General features: G+C 42.0%; 5 protein-coding genes across 5 annotated transcripts; all 5 read right to left on the minus strand.

The window, feature by feature from the left end:
• Positions 1 to 1,818: 1,818 nt before the first annotated feature.
• LOC139765632 (uncharacterized) lies at positions 1,819 to 3,237 on the minus strand. The gene is made up of 3 exons (XM_071693319.1): positions 3,198 to 3,237; positions 2,596 to 3,011; positions 1,819 to 2,478 (listed from the first exon to the last, which is right to left on the minus strand). The coding sequence occupies exons 1-3, from the start codon at positions 3,204 to 3,206 to the stop codon at positions 1,998 to 2,000; spliced, it is 906 nt and encodes a 301-aa protein (XP_071549420.1). The 5' UTR covers positions 3,207 to 3,237; the 3' UTR covers positions 1,819 to 1,997.
• A 2,218-nt stretch (positions 3,238 to 5,455) lies between these two features.
• LOC139765418 (uncharacterized) lies at positions 5,456 to 6,870 on the minus strand. Its single transcript, XM_071692779.1, has 3 exons — positions 6,831 to 6,870; positions 6,229 to 6,644; positions 5,456 to 6,111 (listed from the first exon to the last, which is right to left on the minus strand). Exons 1-3 carry the CDS (start codon positions 6,837 to 6,839, stop codon positions 5,631 to 5,633), a joined length of 906 nt encoding a protein of 301 aa, XP_071548880.1. The 5' UTR covers positions 6,840 to 6,870; the 3' UTR covers positions 5,456 to 5,630.
• A 2,241-nt stretch (positions 6,871 to 9,111) lies between these two features.
• LOC139765419 (uncharacterized) lies at positions 9,112 to 10,530 on the minus strand. The gene is made up of 3 exons (XM_071692780.1): positions 10,491 to 10,530; positions 9,889 to 10,304; positions 9,112 to 9,771 (listed from the first exon to the last, which is right to left on the minus strand). The coding sequence occupies exons 1-3, from the start codon at positions 10,497 to 10,499 to the stop codon at positions 9,291 to 9,293; spliced, it is 906 nt and encodes a 301-aa protein (XP_071548881.1). The 5' UTR covers positions 10,500 to 10,530; the 3' UTR covers positions 9,112 to 9,290.
• Positions 10,531 to 12,786: 2,256 nt separating this feature from the next.
• On the minus strand, positions 12,787 to 14,332 carry LOC139765634 (uncharacterized). The gene is made up of 3 exons (XM_071693321.1): positions 14,293 to 14,332; positions 13,550 to 14,037; positions 12,787 to 13,432 (listed from the first exon to the last, which is right to left on the minus strand). The coding sequence occupies exons 1-3, from the start codon at positions 14,299 to 14,301 to the stop codon at positions 12,952 to 12,954; spliced, it is 978 nt and encodes a 325-aa protein (XP_071549422.1). The 5' UTR covers positions 14,302 to 14,332; the 3' UTR covers positions 12,787 to 12,951.
• A 7,133-nt stretch (positions 14,333 to 21,465) lies between these two features.
• Positions 21,466 to 24,355, minus strand: LOC139765420 (uncharacterized). The gene is made up of 3 exons (XM_071692781.1): positions 24,283 to 24,355; positions 22,937 to 23,484; positions 21,466 to 22,812 (listed from the first exon to the last, which is right to left on the minus strand). The coding sequence occupies exons 1-3, from the start codon at positions 24,289 to 24,291 to the stop codon at positions 21,741 to 21,743; spliced, it is 1,629 nt and encodes a 542-aa protein (XP_071548882.1). The 5' UTR covers positions 24,292 to 24,355; the 3' UTR covers positions 21,466 to 21,740.
• Between the last annotated feature and the right edge of the window lie 314 nt (positions 24,356 to 24,669).

Below are 24,669 nucleotides of genomic sequence, written 5' to 3' on the forward strand. Positions count from 1 at the left end.
GGGCAAGTTTTAATGTAAGAGCGACAAGAATCTGCCACCTTTTTCAAAAGGAATTTTGATGTACAGCTAACTTTGAACACCAATGGTCTTATTTCTTATATTCCGTCGAAAGAAGAGACATCATATAATACTTATTTACCTGAAGGTATTACTCGCTTTTGCCATCCATTATTAACAAATATTAATAATTGCTTGTTTCCATTGCACTGCATACAAAACCTATTGAATCTTAACGAAAGCAAGTAAACTTGAGCTTTTTTATAGATTTAAAACAGATCTGGAATACCAAAAAATGTCCTCCGAACTATAAATCAGAAGTTCAAAATGAAATTATTTTCATATCTGAAAAAAGCAATTGAAAAGCAGATAATGAAAAGGTTTTACGGAAATCTATCCAAACTGTGAAACCAAAAATCAGTTTCCAGGCTAAGTATGATCCTTCCAAAGTGAAGCCTGGAAGCATAAAACCTTGCTAGTGCCTTCATATATACCAACAGTGGCCTTATCTCTATAAGTATATATCGCTTCCGTTATTAAGAGGTCCTTCTCCTACGCAATCTTGCTCAGTACAGTAGATATGAGCGCTAACATAGGTTGATTGGTTTTCCGTAAGAGATTTCCAATTGCCGAAGAACATGATTGGAATGCTTTGTGGAAAGCATAAATTTCAGCTGTAAAGCATTTCCGACGTCTTTCAGTCTTTCCGATGTATGATGTTTGGCAGCGATAACACGTGTATGTATATACATTAGAGTCTTGTGAATGTGGCATCAGTTGCACTCTCTCAACTTTAATCTCACTGTCATAATCTGCGCCTTGTGACACCACCGGCACCCACTGTGTTATTAGTATACTTTATCATCAGTTGCACTCAGTCAACAACTGCACTCTCAGTGCAATATGAACTCTTTGCCATCAGCTGCATCTTACGTCATCAGCTGCACTCTGGCATCACTTGCACTGTCGTCTACTACACTCTCTCTCTCTCTCTCTCTCTCTCTCTCTCTCTCTCTCTCTCTCTCTCTCTCTCTCTCTCTCTCTCTCTCTCTCTCTTGCTCTATCAATAAATGATTCAGTTACTTTATAGGTTCTTTGTGTCATAGATAAACTCCTAAATAAGAACTTTTGATTATAAAAAAAAAATAATGCGGTTGGTTTGTAATTATCAACCTCTGAGAAAAGTTTATATCTTCCCTAATGGCATTAGAATCAATGGAATTTTAACTTTCTTATATGCAGTCTCTTGTTTTTTCATTTTCAATTTTTCATATAGAAATCCATTCCCAGATCTAAACGTCATTATTCTTTGGATTATTTTCATCACTTTGTAATCCTTTTCTTATCAGATCTTAAATTCAGTCCTGCTTCTACTTCTTTAGATTACAGTAGAAATATTGCAGACAATATCAGCTGATATGCAGCACAAATAACACTAGGAAACGAAGATTCCAGTTTCAATATCTAGGTCATCCATTAAGATGTCAATGAAATATTATTGGGGCAAGTTTTAATGTAAGAGCGACAAGAATCTGCCACTTTTTTCAAAAGGAATTTTGATGTACAGCTAACTTTGAACACCAATGGTCTTATTTCTTATATTCCGTCGAAAGAAGAGACATCATATAATACTTATTTACATGAAGGTATCACTCGCTTTTGGCATCCTTTTCAATGGTATCGATGTTTGTACTCTTTTAGACCAGTCTATGTCATCCATATACAACTTTTTATTGCCTTTAAATGTATGATTTCTTCCTTCCCTTTCGTCATACAAATGAAGTGGTAAATATGTTTGAACGTGTTAGGATATACACATAATATCGATCATATCTTTTTTATTTTGTTTCGATGATATACATAGTACTTAATTCATTAAGCGTTTAGTCAGTATCAGGTGAAAGAGGTACATTTCTCATAGGAACATGGGTATCTAACATAACCACAGTGGATGTAGGAAGCTTCAGCAGGATTGGCATTTAGGGAAAGAGGGATGCCTCTCAGGGAGCGCCATAGCTCCTGCTGGGAACTCTGGCAACAGGCCTGGAGAAGCTTGCCGCTGTCGAACCACCGAATCCTCCAGCACCTGAAGCACCAAAGCCTCCGGCACCTGAACCACCGAAGCTTCCAGAACCTGAACCACCAAACCCGCCAGCACTTGAACCACTGAAGCCTCCAGCACCTGAACCACCGAAGCCTCCAGCACCTGAAGCACCAGAGCCTCCGGCACCAGAACCGCCAAAGCCTCCAGCCCCTGAACCGCTGAAGCCTGCGCCTGATCCAGCACCAGAGGCACCACCATATGACCCACGTCCACCTCTAGCAGCTGCAGCAGCGTCCTCTTGACGAGCCTTCTCGATCTGAGCGATAGCATGGGCTGGCAGAGGATGGGGAGTGGGCAGCAAATCAGACTCCACCCGATATCCATCTTCGTCAGCTACGAAGTTGAAAACAGCAGGAGTCCCATCAGGGAAAGTAAATCTGGAATGAAAATGACAGTGAATAGCTTTATTCTTAAATGTCAGTGTCTTAGTGTTATGTGGAAGCTTGTTTCAAAATTATTTCTCATTCGATCAACAAATTTCAATGATTACTTACGACCATCCTCCCTGAGATGCCACAGCTCCTGTCTCTCCCTGAGGGGCGCCTTGCTCATTGCGACTGATGCCGTTACCAGTTTCAAATTCGAAGTAGTAGTTACCAAACTGATCAGGTCCCTCACGTTCATCCTTCAGGATGGGAATGACAGGACCTGAAGGTCTGTAGGATCCAGCAACAGAGCTCCCACTGCCAGCACCTCCGAAACCTCCACCTGTTGAACCCCCAAAACCTCCTCCTGCTGATCCACCAAAGCCTCCTCCACTTGAACCGCCAAAGCCTAGCCCAGACGAAAACCCAGAGCCTGAGCCAGACGAACCCCCAAAACCTCCACTGCCTCTGCCAGGCGCTCCATAAGAAGTAGATGGGAGTCTGTCGGCCGATGTCACAACCGCCAAGACACACAGGACAACTGTCTGTAGAGATATAAAGTTTTGGGATTAGGTATCAGCAGATCAGACTACATTGATATAGGAAGTTACCTCTACAATTATCAGAGCAAGTTTTTATGACATCGGTATAGCAATATTTGTACAAGCTTATACGTATCTTGAATATAGCGGTTTGGTTAACGAGAATATTCTATTGATGATATAACTCACCGAGATCATATTCACTGTTCAGAGGACTCTGCTTGAGTGTGGAAGCTGGCGTGAGCCGAGGCTTATATACCCAGCCCATCCCCTGGGAGCGAGAGGACCAAGGTTCACAGAAAACGGATCAGGTTGAGACGTGCTCTTGAAATAGAACAAAAAATGAAATCAAGGTTAGGCGTCGAAACTTGACTACAGTGGATAGATCCAAACCCTTAACGTGTTATATAAACTGTGTCTCATTGAAACGTTGGTAGGTATATTGCCATACCAAACTGAGAGCAGATAACAAGATATTTCTCTGTCATTGAAAGAAGTGCTCGTATTATCTTTATACATAGGAAATTACCTTGCAAGTCATGCCTGGTGGGAGGCTGAAGGAGTCATGTGCATTACGACCTGACCACCACCACATCCATAGACCAGGTCAACAATGACTCACACGAAATAATCGAGTTTCATGCCACAAAAGAGCAGAGTTCTGCATCATATTAAGGAGTAAGACTAAGTTTATCTTTTGCATTAATGCCTTACATATATAGATGAAGATACACACGTATTAGTTAGCGTTACTAACCACGAGTCATTGTAAGCACGCCCAGTGTCAGGTCCATATGGTTCAGGAACCAGGAAGTAATAAATATTGATAATTGCTTGTTTCCATTGCATTGCATACAAAACCTATTGAATCTTAACGAAAGCAAGTAAAATTGAGCTCCTTTATAGATGTAAAATCGATCTGGAACACCAAAAAATGTCCTTCGAACTATAAATCAGAAGTTCAAAATGAAATTATTTTCATATCTGAAAAAAGCAATTGAAAAACAGATAATGAAAAGGTTTTACGGAAATCTATCCAAACTGTGAATCCAAAAATCAGTTTCCAAGCTAAGTATGATCCTTCCAAAGTAAAGCCTGGAAGCATAAAACCTTGCTAGTGCCTTCATATATACCAACAGTGGCCTTATCTCTATAAGTATATATCGCTTCCGTTATTAAGAGGTCCTTCTCCTACGCAATCTTGCTCAGTACAGTAGATATGAGCGCTAACATAGGTTGATTGGTTTTCCGTAAGAGATTTCCAATTGCCGAAGAACATGATTGGAATGCTTTGTGGAGAGCATAAATTTCAGCTGTAAAGCATTTCCGACGTCTTTCAGTCTTTCCGATGTATGATGTTTGGCAGCGATAACACGTGTATGTATATACATTAGAGTCTCTCTCAACTTTAATCTCACTGTCATAATCTGCGCCTTGTGACACCACCGGCACCCACTGTGTTATTAGTATACTTTATCATCAGTTGCACTCAGTCAACAACTGCACTCTCAGTGCAATATGAACTCTTTGCCATCAGCTGCATCTTACGTCATCAGCTGCACTCTGTCATCACTTGCACTGTCGTCTACAACACTCTCTCTCTCTCTCTCTCTCTCTCTCTCTCTCTCTCTCTCTCTCTCTCTCTCTCTCTCTCTCTCTCTCTCTCTCTCTCTCTCTTGCTCTATCAATAAATGATTCAGTTACTATATAGGTTCTTTGTGTCATAGATAAACTCCTAAATAAGAACTTTTGATTATAAAAAAAAAAATAATGCGGTTGGTTTGTAATTATCAACCTCTGAGAAAAGTTTATATCTTCCCTAATGGCATTAGAATCAATGGAATTTAAACTTTCTTACATGCAGTGTCTTGTTCTTTCATTTTCAATTTTTCATCTAGAAATCTATTCCCAGATCTAAACATCATTATTCTTTGGATTATTTTCATCACTTTGTAATCCTTTTCTTATCAGATCTTAAATTCAGTCCTGCTTCTACTTCTTTAGATTACAGTAGAAATATTGCAGACAATATCAGCTGATATGCAGCACAAATAACACTAGGAAACGAAGATTCCAGTTTCAATATCTATGTCATCCATTAAGATGTCAGGGAAATATTATTGGGGCAAGTTTTAATGTAAGAGCGACAAGAATCTGCCACTTTTTTCAAAAGGAATTTTCATGTACAGCTAACTTTGAACACCAATGGTCTTATTTCTTATATTCCGTCGAAAGAAGAGACATCATATAATACTTATTTACCTGAAGGTATCACTCGCTTTTGCCATCCTTTTCAATGGTATCGATGTTTGTACTCTTTTAGACCAGTCTATGTCATCCATATACATCTTTTTATTGCCTTTAAATGTATGATTTCTTCCTTCCCTTTCGTCATACAAATGAAGTGGTAAATATGTTTGAGCGTGTTAGGATATACAGTTAATATCGATCATATCTTTTTTATTTTGTTTCGATGATATACATAGTACTTAATTTATTAAGCGTTTAGTCAGTATCAGGTGAAAGAGGTACATTTCTCATAGGAACATGGGTATCTAACATAACCACGGTGGATGTAGGAAGCTTCAGCAGGATTGGCATTTAGGAAAAGAGGGATGCCTCTCAGGGAGCGCCATAGCTCCTGCTGGGAACTCTGGCAACAGGCCTGGAGAAGCTTGCCGCTGTCGAACCACCGAATCCTCCAGCACCTGAAGCACCAAAGCCTCCGGCACCTAAACCACCGAAGCTTCCAGAACCTGAACCACCAAACCCGCCAGCACCTGAGCCACGGAAGCCTCCAGCACCTGAACCACCGAAGCTTCCAGCACCTGAAGTACCAGAGCTTCCGGCACCAGAACCACCAAAGCCTCCAGCCCCTGAACCGCTGAAGCCTGCCCCTGATCCAGCACCAGAGGCACCACCATATGACCCACGTCCACCTCCAGCAGCTGCAGCAGCGTCCTCTTGACGAGCCTTCTCGATCTGGGCGATAGCATGGGCTGGCAGAGGATGGGGAGTGGGCAGCAAATCAGACTCCACCCGATATCCATCTTCGTCAGCTACGAAGTTGAAAACAGCAGGAGTCCCATCAGGGAAAGTAAATCTGGAATGAAAATGACAGTGAATAGCTTTATTCTGAAATGTCAGTGTCTTAGTGTTATGTGGAAGCTTGTTTCAAAATAATTTCTCATTCGGTCAACAAATTACAATGATTACTTACGACCATCCTCCCTGGGATGCCACAGCTCCTGTCTCTCCCTGAGGGGCGCCTTGCTCATTGCGACTGATGCCGTTACCAGTTTCAAACTCGAAGTAGTAGTTACCAAACTGATCCGGTCCCTCACGCTCATCCTTCAGGATGGGAATGACAGGACCTGAAGGCCTGTAGGATCCGGCAACAGAGCTCCCACTGCCAACACCTCCGAAACCTCCACCTGCTGAACCCCCAAAACCTCCTCCTGCTGATCCACCAAAGCCTCCTCCACTTGAACCGCCAAAGCCTAGCCCAGACGAAAACCCAGAGCCTGAGCCAGACGAACCCCCAAAACCTCCACTGCCTCTGCCAGGCGCTCCATAAGAAGTAGATGGGAGTCTGTCGGCCGATGTCACAACCGCCAAGACACACAGGACAACTCTCTGTAGAGATATAAAGTTTTGGGATTATGTATCAGCAGATCAGACTACATTGATATAGGAAGTTACCTCTACAATTATCAGAGAAAGTTTTTATGACATCGGTATAGCAATATTTGTACAAGCTTATACGTATCTTGAATATAGCGGTTTGGTTAACGAGAATATTCTATTGATGATATAACTCACCGAGATCATATTCACTGTTCAGAGGACTCTGCTTGAGTGTGGAAGCTGGCGTGAGCCGAGGCTTATATACCCAGCCCATCCCCTCGGAGAGAGAGGACCAAGGTTCACAGAAAACGGATCAGGTTGAGACGTGCTCTTGAAATAGAACAAAAAATGAAATCAAGGTTAGGCGTCGAAACTTGACTACAGTGGATAGATCCAAAGCCTTAACGTTTTATATAAACTGTGTCTCATTGAAACGTTGGTAGGTATATTGCCATACCAAACTGAGAGCAGATAACAAGATATTTCTCTGTCATTGAAAGAAGTGCTCGTATTATCTTTATGCATAGGAAATTACCTTGCAAGTCATGCCTGGTGGGAGGCTGAAGGAGTCATGTGCATTACGACCTGACCACCACCACATCCATAGACCAGGTCAACAATGACTCACACGAAATAATCGAGTTTCATGCCACAAAAGAGCAGAGTTCTGCATCATATTAAGGAGTAAGACTAAGTTTATCTTTTGCATTAATGCCTTACATATATAGATGAAGATACACACGTATTAGTTAGCGTTACTAACCACGAGTCATTGTAAGCACGCCCAGTGTCAGGTCCATATGGTTCAGGAACCAGGAAGTAATAAATATTGATAATTGCTTGTTTCCATTGCATTGCATACAAAACCTATTGAATCTTAACGAAAGCAAGTAAAATTGAGCTCCTTTATAGATGTAAAATCGATCTGGAACACCAAAAAAATGTCCTCCGAACTATAAATCAGAAGTTCAAAATGAAATTATTTTCATATCTGAAAAAAGCAATTGAAAAACAGATAATGAAAAGGTTTTACGGAAATCTATCCAAACTGTGAATCCAAAAATCAGTTTCCAAGCTAAGTATGATCCTTCCAAAGTAAAGCCTGGAAGCATAAAACCTTGCTAGTGCCTTCATATATACCAACAGTGGCCTTATCTCTATAAGTATATATCGCTTCCGTTATTAAGAGGTCCTTCTCCTACGCAATCTTGCTCAGTACAGTAGATATGAGCGCTAACATAGGTTGATTGGTTTTCCGTAAGAGATTTCCAATTGCCGAAGAACATGATCGGAATGCTTTGTGGAGAGCATAAATTTCAGCTGTACAGCATTTCCGACGTCTTTCAGTCTTTCCGATGTATGATGTTTGGCAGCGATAACACGTGTATGTATATACATTAGAGTCTTGTGAATGTGGCATCAGTTGCACTCTCTCAACTTTAATCTCACTGTCATAATCTGCGCCTTGTGACACCACCGGCACCCACTGTGTTATTAGTATACTTTATCATCAGTTGCACTCAGTCAACAACTGCACTCTCAGTGCAATATGAACTCTTTGCCATCAGCTGCATCTTACGTCATCAGCTGCACTCTGGCATCACTTGCACTGTCGTCTACAACTCTCTCTCTCTCTCTCTCTCTCTCTCTCTCTCTCTCTCTCTCTCTCTCTCTCTCTCTCTCTCTCTCTCTCTCTCTCTCTCTCTCTCTCTTGCTCTATCAATAAATGATTCAGTTACTTTATAGGTTCTTTGTGTCATAGATAAACTCCTAAATAAGAACTTTTGATTATAAAAAAAAATAATGCGGTTGGTTTGTAATTATCAACCTCTGAGAAAAGTTTATATCTTCCATAATAGCATTAGAATCAATGGAATTTAAACTTTCTTACATGCTGTCTCTTGTTCTTTCATTTTCAATTTTTCATCTAGAAATCTATTCCCAGATCTAAACATCATTATTCTTTGGATTATTTTCATCACTTTGTAATCCTTTTCTTATCAGATCTTAAATTCAGTCCTGCTTCTACTTCTTTAGATTACAGTAGAAATATTGCAGACAATATCAGCTGATATGCAGCACAAATAACACTAGGAAACGAAGATTCCAGTTTCAATATCTATGTCATCCATTAAGATGTCAGGGAAATATCATTGGGGCAAGTTTTAATGTAAGAGCGACAAGAATCAGCCACCTTTTTCAAAAGGAATTTTGATGTACAGCTAACTTTGAACACCAATGGTCTTATTTCTTATATTCCGTCGAAAGAAGAGACATCATATAATACTTATTTACATGAAGGTATCACTCGCTTTTGGCATCCTTTTCAATGGTATCGATGTTTGTACTCTTTTATACCAGTCTATGTCATCCATATACAACTTTTTATTGCCTTTAAATGTATGATTTCTTCCTTCCCTTTCGTCATACAAATGAAGTGGTAAATATGTTTGAACGTGTTAGGATATACACTTAATATCGATCATATCTTTTTTATTTTGTTTCGATGATATACATAGTACTTAATTCATTAAGCGTTTAGTCAGTATCAGGTGAAAGAGGTACATTTCTCATAGGAACATGGGTATCTAACATAACCACAGTGGATGTAGGAAGCTTCAGCAGGATTGGCATTTAGGGAAAGAGGGATGCCTCTCAGGGAGCGCCATAGCTCCTGCTGGGAACTCTGGCAACAGGCCTGGAGAAGCTTGCCGCTGTCGAACCACCGAATCCTCCAGCACCTGAAGCACCAAAGCCTCCGGCACCTGAACCACCGAAGCTTCCAGAACCTGAACCACCAAACCCGCCAGCACTTGAACCACTGAAGCCTCCATCACCTGAACCACTGAAGCCTCCAGCACCTGAAGCACCAGAGCCTCCGGCACCAGAACCGCCAAAGCCTCCAGCCCCTGAACCGCTGAAGCCTGCCCCTGATCCAGCACCAGAGGCACCACCATATGACCCACGTCCACCTCTAGCAGCTGCAGCAGCGTCCTCTTGACGAGCCTTCTCGATCTGAGCGATAGCATGGGCTGGCAGAGGATGGGGAGTGGGCAGCAAATCAGACTCCACCCGATATCCATCTTCGTCGGCTACGAAGTTGAAAACAGCAGGAGTCCCATCAGGGAAAGTAAATCTGGAATGAAAATGACAGTGAATAGCTTTATTCTGAAATGTCAGTGTCTTAGTGTTATGTGGAAGCTTGTTTCAAAATAATTTCTCATTCGGTCAACAAATTTTAATGATTACTTACGACCATCCTCCCTGAGATGCCACAGCTCCTGTCTCTCCCTGAGGGGCGCCTTGCTCATTGCGACTGATGCCGTTACCAGTTTCAAATTCGAAGTAGTAGTTACCAAACTGATCAGGTCCCTCACGCTCATCCTTCAGGATGGGGATGACAGGACCTGAAGGTCTGTAGGATCCAGCAACAGAGCTCCCACTGCCAACACCTCCGAAACCTCCACCTGTTGAACCCCCAAAACCTCCTCCTGCTGATCCACCAAAGCCTCCTCCACTTGAACCGCCAAAGCCTAGCCCAGACGAAAACCCAGAGCCTGAGCCAGACGAACCCCCAAAACCTCCACTGCCTCTGCCAGGCGCTCCATAAGAAGTAGATGGGAGTCTGTCGGCCGATGTCACAACCGCCAAGACACACAGGACAACTGTCTGTAGAGATATAAAGTTTTGGGATTAGGTTTCAGCAGATCAGACTACATTGATATAGGAAGTTACCTCTACAATTATCAGAGCAAGTTTTTATGACATCGGTATAGCAATATTTGTACAAGCTTATACGTATCTTGAATATAGCGGTTTGGTTAACGAGAATATTCTATTGATGATATAACTCACCGAGATCATATTCACTGTTCAGAGGACTCTGCTTGAGTGTGGAAGCTGGCGTGAGCCGAGGCTTATATACCCAGCCCATCCCCTCGGAGAGAGAGGACCAAGGTTCACAGAAAACGGATCAGGTTGAGACGTGCTCTTGAAATAGAACAAAAAATGAAATCAAGGTTAGGCGTCGAAACTTGACTACAGTGGATAGATCCAAACCCTTACCGTGTTATATAAACTGTGTCTCATTGAAACGTTGGTAGCTATATTGCCATACCAAACTGAGAGCAGATAACAAGATATTTCTCTGTCATTGAAAGAAGTGCTCGTATTATCTTTACACATAGGAAATTACCTTGCAAGTCATGCCTGGTGGGAGGCTGAAGGAGTCATGTGCATTACGACCTGACCACCACCACATCCATAGACCAGGTCAACACTGGCTCACACGAAATAATCGAGTTTCATGCCAGAAAAGAGCAGAGTTCTGCATCATATTAAGGAGTAAGACTAAGTTTATCTTTTGCATTACTGCCTTACATATATAGATGAAGATACACACGTATTAGTTAGCGTTACTAACCACGAGTCATTGTAAGCACGCCCAGTGTCAGGTCCATATGGTTCAGGAACCAGGAAGTAATAAATATTGATAATTGCTTGTTTCCATTGCATTGCATACAAAACCTATTGAATCTTAACGAAAGCAAGTAAACTTGAGCTCCTTTATAGATGTAAAATCGATCTGGAATACCAAAAAATGTCCTCCGAACTATAAATCAGAAGTTCAAAATGAAATTATTTTCATATCTGAAAAAAGCAATTGAAAAACAGATAATGAAAAGGTTTTACGGAAATCTATCCAAACTGTGAAACCAAAAATCAGTTTCCAAGCTAAGTATGATCCTTCCAAAGTAAAGCCTTGGAGCATAAAACCTTGCTAGTGCCTTCATATATACCAACAGTGGCCTTATCTCTATAAGTATATATCGCTTCCGTTATCAAGAGGTCCTTCTCCTACGCAATCTTGCTCAGTACAGTAGATATGAGCGCTAACATAGGTTGATTGGTTTTCCGTAAGAGATTTCCAATTGCCGAAGAACATGATTGGAATGCTTTGTGGAGAGCATAAATTTCAGCTGTACAGCATTTCCGACGTTTTTCAGTCTTTCCGATGTATGATGTTTGGCAGCGATAACACGTGTATGTATATACATTAGAGTCTTGTGAATGTGGCATCAGTTGCACTCTCTCAACTTTAATCTCACTGTCATAATCTGCGCCTTGTGACACCACCGGCACCCACTGTGTTATTAGTATACTTTATCATCAGTTGCACTCAGTCAACAACTGCACTCTCAGTGCAATATGAACTCTTTGCCATCAGCTGCATCTTATGTCATCAGCTGCACTCTGGCATCACTTGCACTGTCGTCTACAACACTCTCTCTCTCTCTCTCTCTCTCTCTCTCTCTCTCTCTCTCTCTCTCTCTCTCTCTCTCTCTCTCTCTCTCTCTCTCTCTCTCTCTCTCTTGCTCTATCAATAAATGATTCAGTTACTTTATAGGTTCTTTGTGTCATAGATAAACTCCTAAATAAGAACTTTTGATTATAAAAAAAAATAATGCGGTTGGTTTGTAATTATCAACCTCTGAGAAAAGTTTATATCTTCCCTAATAGCATTAGAATCAATGGACTTTGAACTTTCTTACATGCAGTCTCTTGTTCTTTCATTTTCAATTTTTCATCTAGAAATCTATTCCCAGATCTAAACATCATTATTCTTTGGATTATTTTCATCACTTTGTAATCCTTTTCTTATCAGATCTTAAATTCAGTCCTGCTTCTACTTCTTTAGATTACCGTAGAAATATTGCAGACAATATCAGCTGATATGCAGCACAAATAACACTAGGAAACGAAGATTCCAGTTTCAATATCTGTGTCATCCATTAAGATGTCAGGGAAATATTATTGGGGCAAGTTTTAATGTAAGAGCGACAAGAATCTGCTACCTTTTTCAAAAGGAATTTTGATGTACAGCTAACTTTGAACACCAATGGTCTTATTTCTTATATTCCGTCGAAAGAAGAGACATCATATAATACTTATTTACCTGAAGGTATCACTCGCTTTTGGCATCCTTTTCAATGGTATCGATGTTTGTACTCTTTTATACCAGTCTATGTCATCCATATACAACTTTTTATTGCCTTTAAATGTATGATTTCTTCCTTCCCTTTCGTCATACAAATGAAGTGGTAAATATGTTTGAGCGTGTTAGGATATACAGTTAATATCGATTATATCTTTTTTATTTTGTTTCGATGATATACATAGTACTTAATTTATTAAGCGTTTAGTCAGTATCAGGTGAAAGAGGTACATTTCTCATAGGAACATGGGTATCTAACGTAACCACGGTGGATGTAGGAAGCTTCAGCAGGATTGGCATTTAGGGAAAGAGGGATGCCTCTCAGGGAGCGCCATAGCTCCTGCTGGGAACTCTGGTAGCAGGCCTGGAGAAGCTTGCCGCTGTCGAACCACCGAATCCTCCAGCACCTGAAGCACCAAAGCCTCCGGCACCTGAACCACGGAAGCTTCCAGAACCTGAACCACCAAACCCGCCAGCACTTGAACCACTGAAGCCTCCAGTACCTGAGCCACCGAAGCCTCCAGCACCTGAAGCACCAGAGCCTCCGGCACCAGAACCACCAAAGCCTCCAGCCCCTGAACCGCTGAAGCCTGCGCCTGATCCAGCACCAGAAGCACTACCATATGACCCACGTCCACCTCTAGCAGCTGCAGCAGCGTCCTCTTGACGAGCCTTCTCGATCTGGGCGATAGCATGGGCTGGCAGAGGATGGGGAGTGGGCAGCAAATCAGACTCCACCCGATATCCATCTTCGTCGGCTACGAAGTTGAAAACAGCAGGAGTCCCATCAGGGAAAGTAAATCTGGAATGAAAATGACAGTGAATAGCTTTATTCTTAAATGTCAGTGTCTTAGTGTTATGTGGAAGATTACTTCAAAATAATTCATACTTCTGTCAACAAATTTTTGTGATTACTTACGACCATCCTCCCTGGGATGCCACAGCTCCTGTCTCTCCCTGAGGGGCGCCTTGCTCGTAGCGACTGATGCCGTTACCAGTTTCAAACTCGAAGTAGTAGTTGCCGAACTGATCAGGTCCTTCACGTTCATCCTTCAGGATGGGAATGACAGGACCTGAAGGTCTGTAGGATCCAGCAACAGAGCTCGCACTACCAGCTCCTCCGAAGCCTCCACTTGTTGATCCACCAAAGCCTCCGCCAGTTGAACCCCGAAAGCCTACACCTGTTGAACCACCAAAGCGTCCACCACTTGAAGCCCCGAATCTTCCACCGGTTGATCCACCAAAGCCTCCTCCACTTGAACCCCCAAAGGCTACTCCGGACGAAGGCCCAGAGCCTGAGCCAGACGAACCCCCAAAAGCTCCACTGCCTCTGCCAGGCGCTCCATAAGAAGTAGATGGAAGCCTGGAGGCCGATGTCACAACCGCCAAGACACACAAGACAACTGTCTGTAGAGATATAAAGTTTTGGGATTAGGTATCAGCAGATCAGAGTACATTGATATAGGAAATCACACCTACAGGTACCAGAGCAAGTTTTTGTGACATTGATATTGCAATACTTGTACTAGCTTATATGCATCTTAAAGGTACTGGAGCAAGTTTATATGACATTGATATTGCAATATTTGTATAAGCTTATTCATATTTGAAATATGGTGGTTTCGTTAACGAGAATATGCTTTTGTGATGATATAAACTTACCGAGATCATATTCGCTGTTCAGAGGACTCGGCTTGAGTGTGGAAGCGGGCGTGAGCCGACGCTTATATACCCATCCCCATTCCCAGAGGACCAAGGTTCACAGAAAACGGATCAGGTTGAGGAGACGTGCCCTGAAATAGAAAGAAAATGAAATCAAGGTTAGACGTCGAAACTTGACTACAGTTGATAGATCAAAACTCTTACCATGTTATATGAACTGTCTTATGGAGACGTTGGTAGCTATATTGCCATACCAAACTGAGTATAGATAACAAAACATTACTCTAACACTGAAAGGAATGGTCGTATCATTTTTACTTATAGAAAATTACCTTGCAAGTCGTGGCTGGTTAGAGGCTGAAGGATTTATGAGCATCACGACCTGACCGCCACCACTTCCCCAGGCCAGGTCAACATTGGTTCACACGAAATAACCGAGTTTCATCCCCCAGACCAGAGTTCCACACTATAGTAAGGAGTAAGACTTAGTCTATCTTTAACGTTGCTGCCTTACGCATACAGATAAACATACACACGTATTGGTTAGCGTTACTATCCATGAGTTATTGTAAGTACGCCAAGTGTTAGGCCCATATGGGTTCGAAGCCTAGGCATGACTGTTGTCTCACAGTCAACCCAGCTGTTCATCCTCCTCTAGGGGTGGTCGATAAGTGGGTACCTGCCTTAGGTATAAAGGTATGGTACTTATACACAGGGTTAAGAAACAGGGCAACACTAGTGTAAAACATTTTCCGTAACACATGAATAATGATTATATACACAAACCCAAATGTAAAGCTCCGTCCCCGTTGCGGATAGACAGGAAATTAAGACACACACACACACACACACACACACACACACACACACACACACACACACACACACACCACACAAAACCAATGCCCTTCTTGATGCAACGATTCGCGTCACTGACCGTAAGTCTGCAAGGGCCCGCCTATAGTATGACCAGCATGGAGTCGACCCCTGGGCATGGCAGTCGTCTCAAAGCCAGTCCATGCTGTTCATCCTCCACTCGGGGCAACTCTCTATGTATAATACACAAATCTCAAATGGTAATAACACACACACACACACACAAGTATATATATATATATATATATATATATATATATATATATATATATATATATATATATATATATATATATATATATATATATATATATATATATATATATATATATATATATTTTTTTCTTTTTCTTTCAAACTATTCGCCATTTCCCGCATTAGCAAGGTAGCGTTAAGAACAGAGGGCAGGGCCTCTGAGGGAATATCCTCACCTGGCCCCCTTCTCTGTTCCTTCTCTTGGAAAGTTAAAAAAAAAAAAAAAAAAACAAGACGGGAGGATTTCCAGCCCCCCGCTCCCTCCCCTTTTAGTCGCCTTCTACGACACGGAGGGAATACGTGGGAAGTATTCTTTCTCCCCTATCCCCAAGGATATATATAGGGGTGAGGGTCAAGTCAATTGGGAGGTGAGTTTGAATGGAGAAAAACTGGAGGAAGTGAAGTGTTTTAGATATCTGGGAGTGGATCTGTCAGCGGATGGAACCATGGAAGCGGAAGTGGATCATAGGGTGGGGGAGGGGGCGAAAATTTTGGGAGCCTTGAAAAATGTGTGGAAGTCGAGAACATTATCTCGGAAAGCGAAAATGGGTATGTTTGAGGGAATAGTGGTTCCAACAATGTTGTATGGTTGCGAGGCGTGGGCTATGGATAGAGATGTGCGCAGGAGGATGGATGTGCTGGAAATGAGATGTTTGAGGACAATGTGTGGTGTGAGGTGGTTTGATCGAGTAAGTAACGTAAGGGTAAGAGAGATGTGTGGAAATAAAAAGAGCGTGGTTGAGAGAGCAGAAGAGGGTGTTTTGAAATGGTTTGGGCACATGGAGAGAATGAGTGAGGAGAGATTGACCAAGAGGATATATGTGTCGGAGGTGGAGGGAACGAGGAGAAGAGGGAGACCAAATTGGAGGTGGAAAGATGGAGTGAAAAATATTTTGTGTGATCGGGGCCTGAACATGCAGGAGGGTGAAAGGAGGGCAAGGAATAGAGTGAATTGGAGTCATGTGGTATACAGGGGTTGACGTGCTGTCAGTGGATTGAATCAAGGCATGTGAAGCGTCTGGGGTAAACCATGGAAAGCTGTGTAGGTATGTATATTTGCGTGTGTGGACGTGTGTATGTACATGTGTATGGGAGGGGGGGGGTTGGGCCATTTCTTTCGTCTGTTTCCTTGCGCTACCTCGCAAACGCGGGAGACAGCGACAAAGTATAAAAAAAAAAAAAAAAAAAAAAAAAAAAATATATATATATATATATATATATATATATATATATATATATATATATGTACGAATAAAGTGTATGTGAACGCGCACCTTCGTAGAACATACAAAGCTCCAACAGCCAGGATCGAACCTGGGACCTCCTGTGCAAGAGGCAGGCATGCCAACCGCTAGGCTAAGGGACTGTATAATAGGAAACAACTATTCGAAATACTAAGTACTCGAATACCCTTCGTCTCACAATGGTGGGCAACGGGGTCTATCGGTTGTTTCCGAACAGAACACATAGCCAGCTGATAGCGTTTTACCGAACCTGACTGTACAACGCGGAGTTATATGAATACGAATAAAGTGTATATGAACGCGCACCTTCATAGAACATACAAAGCTCCAACAGCCATATATATATATATATATATATATATATATATATATATATATATATATATATATATATATATATATATATATATATATATAAATATATATATATATGTATATATATATATATATATATATATATATATATATATATATATATATATATATATATATATATATATATATATATATATATATATATATATATATATATATATATATATATATATATATATATATATATATATATATATATATATATATATATATATATATATATACATATATTGTGCACATTTGAATCAATCTAAACGATTTCATGAAAGCGCCCGAGAAACGAATCCACAACGGTGAGGAGATAGCAGATCACTGGACTACTAATGATTAGCCACTTGACAGCACCTAGTTTCCTGTGTACCACATGACTACAATTCAATTTATCCCTTGCATTTTCAAACTCGGATCACTCAAAATGTTATAAGCCTTTTCTCAACTGCTCATCTCCCAACTTCTGCATGTCATTGACTTCTCTTTCACATGTCAGCACTGCTTTCCTAAATACTTCCTATTCCTCATCCAGTCCCTTTGCTTCTTTACTTTCACCTTTCCCATTCTACATTCATACATGTAAGAACAAAGGAGGTAAGGTGAGCTGGGGTGGAATGGGATGTATTTAGGGAAGCAGTGATAGCTTGCGCAAAAGATGCTTGTGGCATGAGAAGCGTGGAAGGTGGGTTAATTAGAAAGGGTAGTGAGTGGTGGGATGAAGAAGTAAGATTTTTAGTGAAAGAGAAGAGAGAGGCATTTGGATGATTTTTGCAGGGAAAAAATGCAAATGAGTGGGAGATGTATAAAAGAAAGAGGCAGGAGGTCAAGAGAAAGGTGCAAGAGGTAAAAAAGAGGGCAAATGAGAGTTGGGGTGAGAGAGTATCATTAAATTTTAGGGAGAATAAAAAGATGTTCTGGAAGGAGGTAAATAAAGTGCGTAAGACAAGGGAGCAAATGGGAACTTCAGTGAAGGGGGCTAATGGGGAGGTGATAACAAGTAGTGGTGAGAAGGAGATGGAGTGAGTATTTTGAAGGTTTGTTGAATGTGTTTGATGATAGAGTGGCAGATATAGGGTGTTTTGGTCGAGGTGGTGTGCAAAGTGAGAGAGGTAGGGAAAATGATTTGGTAAACAGAGAAGAGGTAGTAAAAGCTTTGCGGAAGATGAAAGCCGGCAAGGCAGCAGGTTTGGAAGGTATTACAGTGGAATTTACTAAAAAAGGGGGTGACTGAATTGTTGACTGGTTGGTAAGGTTATCTAATGTATGTATGATTCATGGTGAGGTGCCTGAGGATTGGCGGAATGCGTGCATAGTGCCATTGTATAAAGGCAAAGGGGATAAGAGTGAGTGCTCAAATTACAGAGGTATAAGTTTGTTGAGTATTCCTGGTAAATTATATGGGAGGGTATTGATTGAGAGGGTGAAGGCATGTACAGAGCATCAGATTGGGGAAGAGCAGTGTGGTTTCAGAAGTGGTAGAGGATGTGTGGATCAGGTGTTTGCTTTGAAGAATGTATGTCAGAAATACTTAGAAAAGCAAATGGATTTGTATGTAGCATTTATGGATCTGGAGAAGGCATATGATAGAGTTGATAGAGATGCTCTATGGAAGGTATTAAGAATATATGGTGTGGGAGGCAAGTTGTTAGAAGCAGTGAAAAGTTTTTATCGAGGATGTAAGGCATGTGTACGTGTAGGAAGAGAGGAAAGTGATTGGTTCTCAGTGAATGTAGGTTTGCGGCAGGGGTGTGTGATGTCTCCATGGTTGTTTAATTTATTTATGGATGGGGTTGTTAGGGAGGTGAATGCAAGAGTTTTGGAAAGAGGGACAAGTATTAAGTCTGTTGTGGATGAGAGAGCTTGGGAAGTGAGTCAGTTGTTGTTCGCTGATGATACAGCGCTGGTGGCTGATTCATGTGAGAAACTGCAGAAGCTGGTGACTGAGTTTGGTGAAGTGTGAGAAAGAAGAAAGTTAAGAGTAAATGTGAATAAGAGCAAGGTTATTAGGTACGGTAGGGTTGAGGGTCAAGTCAATTGGGAGGTAAGTTTGAATGGAGAAAGACTGGAGGAAGTAAAGTGTTTTAGATATCTGGGAGTGGATCTGGCAGCGGATGGAACCACGGAAGCGGAAGTGGATCATAGGGTGGGGGAGGGGGCGAAAATCCTGGGAGCCTTGAAGAATGTGTGGAAGTCGAGAACATTATCTCGGAAAGCAAAAATGGGTATGTTTGAAGGAATAGTGGTTCCAACAATTTTGTATGGTTGCGAGGCGTGGGCTATGGATAGAGTTGTGCGCAGGAGGGTGGATGTGCTGGAAATGAGATGTTTGATGACAATGTGTGGTGCAAGGTGGTTTGATCGAGTAAGTAACGTAAGGGTAAGAGAGATGTGTGGAAATAAAAATAGCGTGGTTGAGAGAGCAGAAGAGGGTGTTTTGAAATGGTTTGGGCACATGGAGAGAATGAGTGAGGAAAGATTGACCAAGAGGATATATGTGTCGGAGGTGGAGGGAACGAGAAGTGGGAGACCAAATTGGAGGTGGAAAGATGTAGTGAAAAAGATTTTGTGTGATCGGGGCCTGAACATGCAGGAGGGTGAAAGGCGGTCAAGGAATAGAGTGAATTGGATCGATGTGGTATACCGGGGTTGACGTGCTGTCAGTGGATTGAATCAGGGCATGTGAAGCGTCTGGGGTAAACCATGGAAAGCTGTGTAGGTATGTATATTTGCGTGTGTGAACGTGTATTTATATACATGTGTATGGGGGTGGGTTGGGCCATTCTTTCGTCTGTTTCCTTGCGGTACCTCGCAAACGCGGGAGACAGCGACAAAGCAAAAAAAAAAATATATATATATATATATATATATATATATATATATATATATATATATATATATATATATATATGCGTGTGTGTGTGTGTGTGTGTGTGTGTGTGTGTGTGTGTGTGTGTATACAGTGTCAATGTAGGCTAATGTCCTTTAGTCCTTTGTGAGTTTTTTGGTAAATCAGAAGTTCCACATGCATGTTATGTGCCACACATCTCATATTTCTCCATGTCTATCAAAAGAGCAAACACATCCAAAAACGACTTCTCTGCATAAACTTCACTGGGACGCCAGGGTATCAAGACCTAAAACCGAACATCAAGGTAAGTGAGCTATCTGGTATCTCATATCATGAAAACCTCGAACAGACGTCACGAAATAGAGAAACAATGACGGCGTACAGAGTGTTGGCCAATCCACCATCATATCAAGCTCACCAGAGTTCATGCCACTTAGCCTGCCTTGCTGTACGGTAACCCCCCTATCACTCAGGGTCATCCTCGTCTCTCAACCAAAAGTTAAACCTCTGAACATTTTCACATGGCAGCTGGCAGAACATTTTCTATAACGAACTCTTCGATAAATTGATGACCATCATAGGCTGACAAGTTTCAATTTCATGGCAGCTTAAACTCTGGTAAATGTATGTGTCCATTGATGCTCCGGGGACCGTGCCTTTCTTTCATGCATACAGCGATCACTTTCCTCCTATCTGAAAATATAATCCAAGTCCATCTATCTTTTTTTTTTTTTTACTTAAAAAGGGACGCATATCCAAAGTTTCTGAGTCTATAGCTTTTGGTATATGACTTTTTTAAATAATACAGAATATGCCCTAAAATAGTCGTATTTTCTTATATCAATTGGCTTTGTATCATAAATTCTTTAAAAAAAAAAAAAGTCTATATGACATCAGATATCGCATTAGGCATCAGATATCGTATAAGTCATCAGATATCGCACAAGACATCAGATATCGTATAAGTCATCAGATATCGCACAACACATCAGATATCGCATGTCATCAGAAATCGCTTAAGGCATCAGATATCGCATAAGTCATCAGATATCACATAAGACATCAGATATCGCATAAGTCATCAGGTATCGCATAAGTCATCAGATATCACGTAAGACATCAGATATCGCATAAGTCATCAGGTATCGCATAAGACATCAGATATCGCATAAGACATCAGATGTCACATAAGACATTAGAAATTGCATGAGACATCAAATATAACAACAGATATTTCACCAGCTACATTAAAGGAAAGAGAATCTAATCCATTGTATGTGTCAGTCAACTGAGGTCAACGCAGAACACTGGCCAGCTTGGCTGTATACTAATGAGAAGATTGTATTAATGGTAAACTACATCTCATCATTACGACAGCTCACGATCTTTAGGGATTATCATTTTCTTTTCCCAATGTCATAATTTCTTCATTGTATACCTATGGTGCCAGTTCTTGCTGTATCTTATCAAGATGGAAAAAAAATGTGTCCTTGATAATCTTGTTGTAATATCCACAACTGTCTTTATTCTTTTCTTGCATGTTAGCTGGTGTTTCTATTTGAGGGTATAATGATATAAACATACCACTGTTTATCAATAGTATATTTCTATAATGTCTATTATACTTAAGGTAATAAGCGTATGGTATGATAGATATCACATCAGAGTTATAGACCTCCTGGGGTAAACACATAAGCTGCTGACATAACATTCGTTGACCACTGAAGTAATCATCACTGTATAAGCAGTGGAGATCGAACTGGAAAATATGAACTGAGGAAAGATTCATAATAACACATTCTTACTGTGTTAAGGGTCGCTCGCTGGATCAGTGATACCATTGGTGACTATGATGTTCTTCAGGGTAAGCCATAGGTCCTACTGGGAACCTGAGGAGCACTACGTGCGCCAGAGCTGCCTCCAATCTCTCCTCCAGTCGAACTCAGGATACCTCCACTAGCTGTGCTTCTGAAGCTTCCACCGGTCGATCCACCGAAGCCTGTAGAGTCACCAGTGAACACTCCAACACCTGAACCACTGAAGCTTCCAGAACCTGAAGAATCGGAGCCATGAACTCTGGAACCTTCTAAGCGTCTTATACCTGAACCAAATAATCTTCCAGTACTCGAATCACCAAGGCTTCCAGAACCTGATCCACTAAAGCTTCCAGCACCTGAACCACTGAAGCCTGCGCCTGACCCAGCACCAGAGGCACCAGCATATGATCCACGTCCAGCTCCAGCACCAGAGCCGCTGAAGCCTCCAGCACCTGAGCCACTAAAGCCTCCGGCTCCTGAACCAATGGAGCCTCCAGCACCTGATCCACTGAAGCCTCCAGCACCTGAACCACTGACGCCTGCGCCTGACCCAGCACCAGAGGCACCACCATATGACCCACGTCCACTTCCGGCACTAGCCCCACCTAAGCCTCCAGCACCAGAAATACTGAGGCCTCCGGCACCTGAACCACTGAAACCTCCAGCACCTGAACCACTGAAACCTGCGCCTGACCCAGCACCTGAACCACTGAAGCCTGCGCCTGACCCAGTACCAGACCCTGCACCAGAGGCACCACCATATGATCCACGTCCACGTCCACCTCCAGCACCAGAGCCGCTGAAGCCTCCTGCACCTGAGCCACCGAAACCTCCGGCTCCTGAACCACTGGAACCTCCAGCACCTGATCCACTCAAGCCTCCAGCACCTGAACCACTCAAGCCTGCGTCTGAACCAGCCCCAGAGGCACCACCATATGACCCACGTCCACCTCCAGCAGCTGCAGCAGCGTCCTCCTGACGAGCCTTCTCGATCTGGGCGATAGCATGGGCTGGCAGAGGATGGGGAGTGGGCAACAGGTCAGACTCCACCCGATATCCACCCTCGTCAGCTACGAAGGTGAAGACACCAGGAGTCCCATCGGGGAAGGTAAATCTGCAATGCAGATAGTCTTTCAATTTATTGAGCAATATAGAAGAAGCATAGCAATTTGTCAAAAAATTACTGGTTACATGTCTTTGTGCTTAGTCCTTTCTCCATATTCAGTAAAAATACTTACGACCATCCTCCCTGAGCTGCCACGGCTCCTGTGTCTAGTGGAGCGCCTTTCTCGTTGCGACTGATGCCATCACCAGTCTCAAACTCGAAGTAGTAGTTGCCAAACTGATCAGGTCCCTCACGTTCATCCTTCAGGATGGGAATGACAGGACCTGAAGGCCTGTCGGATGCAGCAGCAGAGCTCCCACTAACGGCACCCCCAACGCCTCCACCAAATGAACCCCCAAAACCTCCGCCAGTTGAACCTCCAGAACCTCCTCCAGTTGATCCACCAAAGCCTCCTCCAGTTGAGCCTCTAAAACCTCCGCCAGTTGAACTCACAAAGCCTCCTGCAGCTTGTCCTCCAGATATTCCCCCGAAACTGCTGATCGAACCTCCTGTGGCGGAACCTCCAGTTCTTACTACAGATGAAACCCCTGAGCCTGAGACAGACGAACTCCTGAAACCTCCGCCTCCTGACCCACTGCTTCCTCTGTCAGGTGTGCCATATGAGGTAGATGGAAGTTTTTCGGCCGATGCAACTACAGCCAAGACATACAACACCACCGTCTGTAAAGAATATTTGTAAATTACTATTATGCTGTATGGTTAGAAATGGATTATGAACATACACGTCAACCACAATATTGCTTCCCTTCGTGTCTTCAGTCTATACATACGAAGTCGTATTATCGAATATCATCTGGCGAGGACTTCCTACATAACAGATTTTACTAGGTTTGTGCAACTGTCATTGACTCAAAGATACGTCCCTTCCTTATTATTGATACATTTTGTTATCCCAGCGACAATCCAGTTAGACTGTAGCATCACATAGTGATGATGATTGATGACAAAATACCTTTGCATTGTGCTGGATAAGTGCCCACATAATAAAGACAGAATTATCATTATCTTTTCAAAGTTGCACACTGTCATGGCTTCCTCGTTCAGTGATTTTAAGTGGCACAATGTGAACTAGAATTAAGGATACTAAGTGTAGTCAGTGTGCACTTTGGAAATTCCCAACAGTATCTTTGCTGTTATTCTGATAGCTTAAATGTAAACCTTTTGGATTAGTTATATAATTTCTAATTTTCATTCCATTTCAGATATTCACATGAACGAAATAATTCATAGATAACAATTTCTACTTCACGACACCTCAAGAGAATCACTGCAACAAAAGCATCGAGCATATTTGTTTGTAAACCACTGCAGACAATAATACTCACATCCTCCCACTATGTGTCTTGCACGGTGATGTTAACCTACACATATCTACGGTGCTATTAACCCCTATACGTCTTACCTACGGCGATGATGTTAGTATCTGAATACATTTTCGTGGTAAAGTTACAAACTTACCGAGATCATATTCGTTGTTCAGAGAACTCAAGATGAGTGTGGCAGATGGCGTCAGCCCACGCTTATATACCCGCCGAAATCCCGATCAGTGAGAGGACCAGGGTCCACAGAAAACGGACCGTGGTCAGGGCTTATGTAAGGAACCAGTGAAGGTCGTCTTCAGAAGAGTCAAGGTCAGGCATTAAAATCTGGACAAAGCTGGGAGAGTGTAGTGTCCTGTACGGGAGAGACAGAGATGATGAAAAGCAAACCTTTATCTAACCAGATGTTCGGTAGTTTACCACAGTCTTCAGTATAGTCACAGGACCATTCAAATTTAAGTATGTTTATAAGGAGAAAGTAGAAATGGTAAACAAAGTAAAAGTAACATAACTCTCACGTTTTATT

The sequence above is a fragment of the Panulirus ornatus genome, chromosome 55, assembly GCF_036320965.1.
Source record: "Panulirus ornatus isolate Po-2019 chromosome 55, ASM3632096v1, whole genome shotgun sequence".
NCBI lineage: Eukaryota > Metazoa > Arthropoda > Malacostraca > Decapoda > Palinuridae > Panulirus > Panulirus ornatus.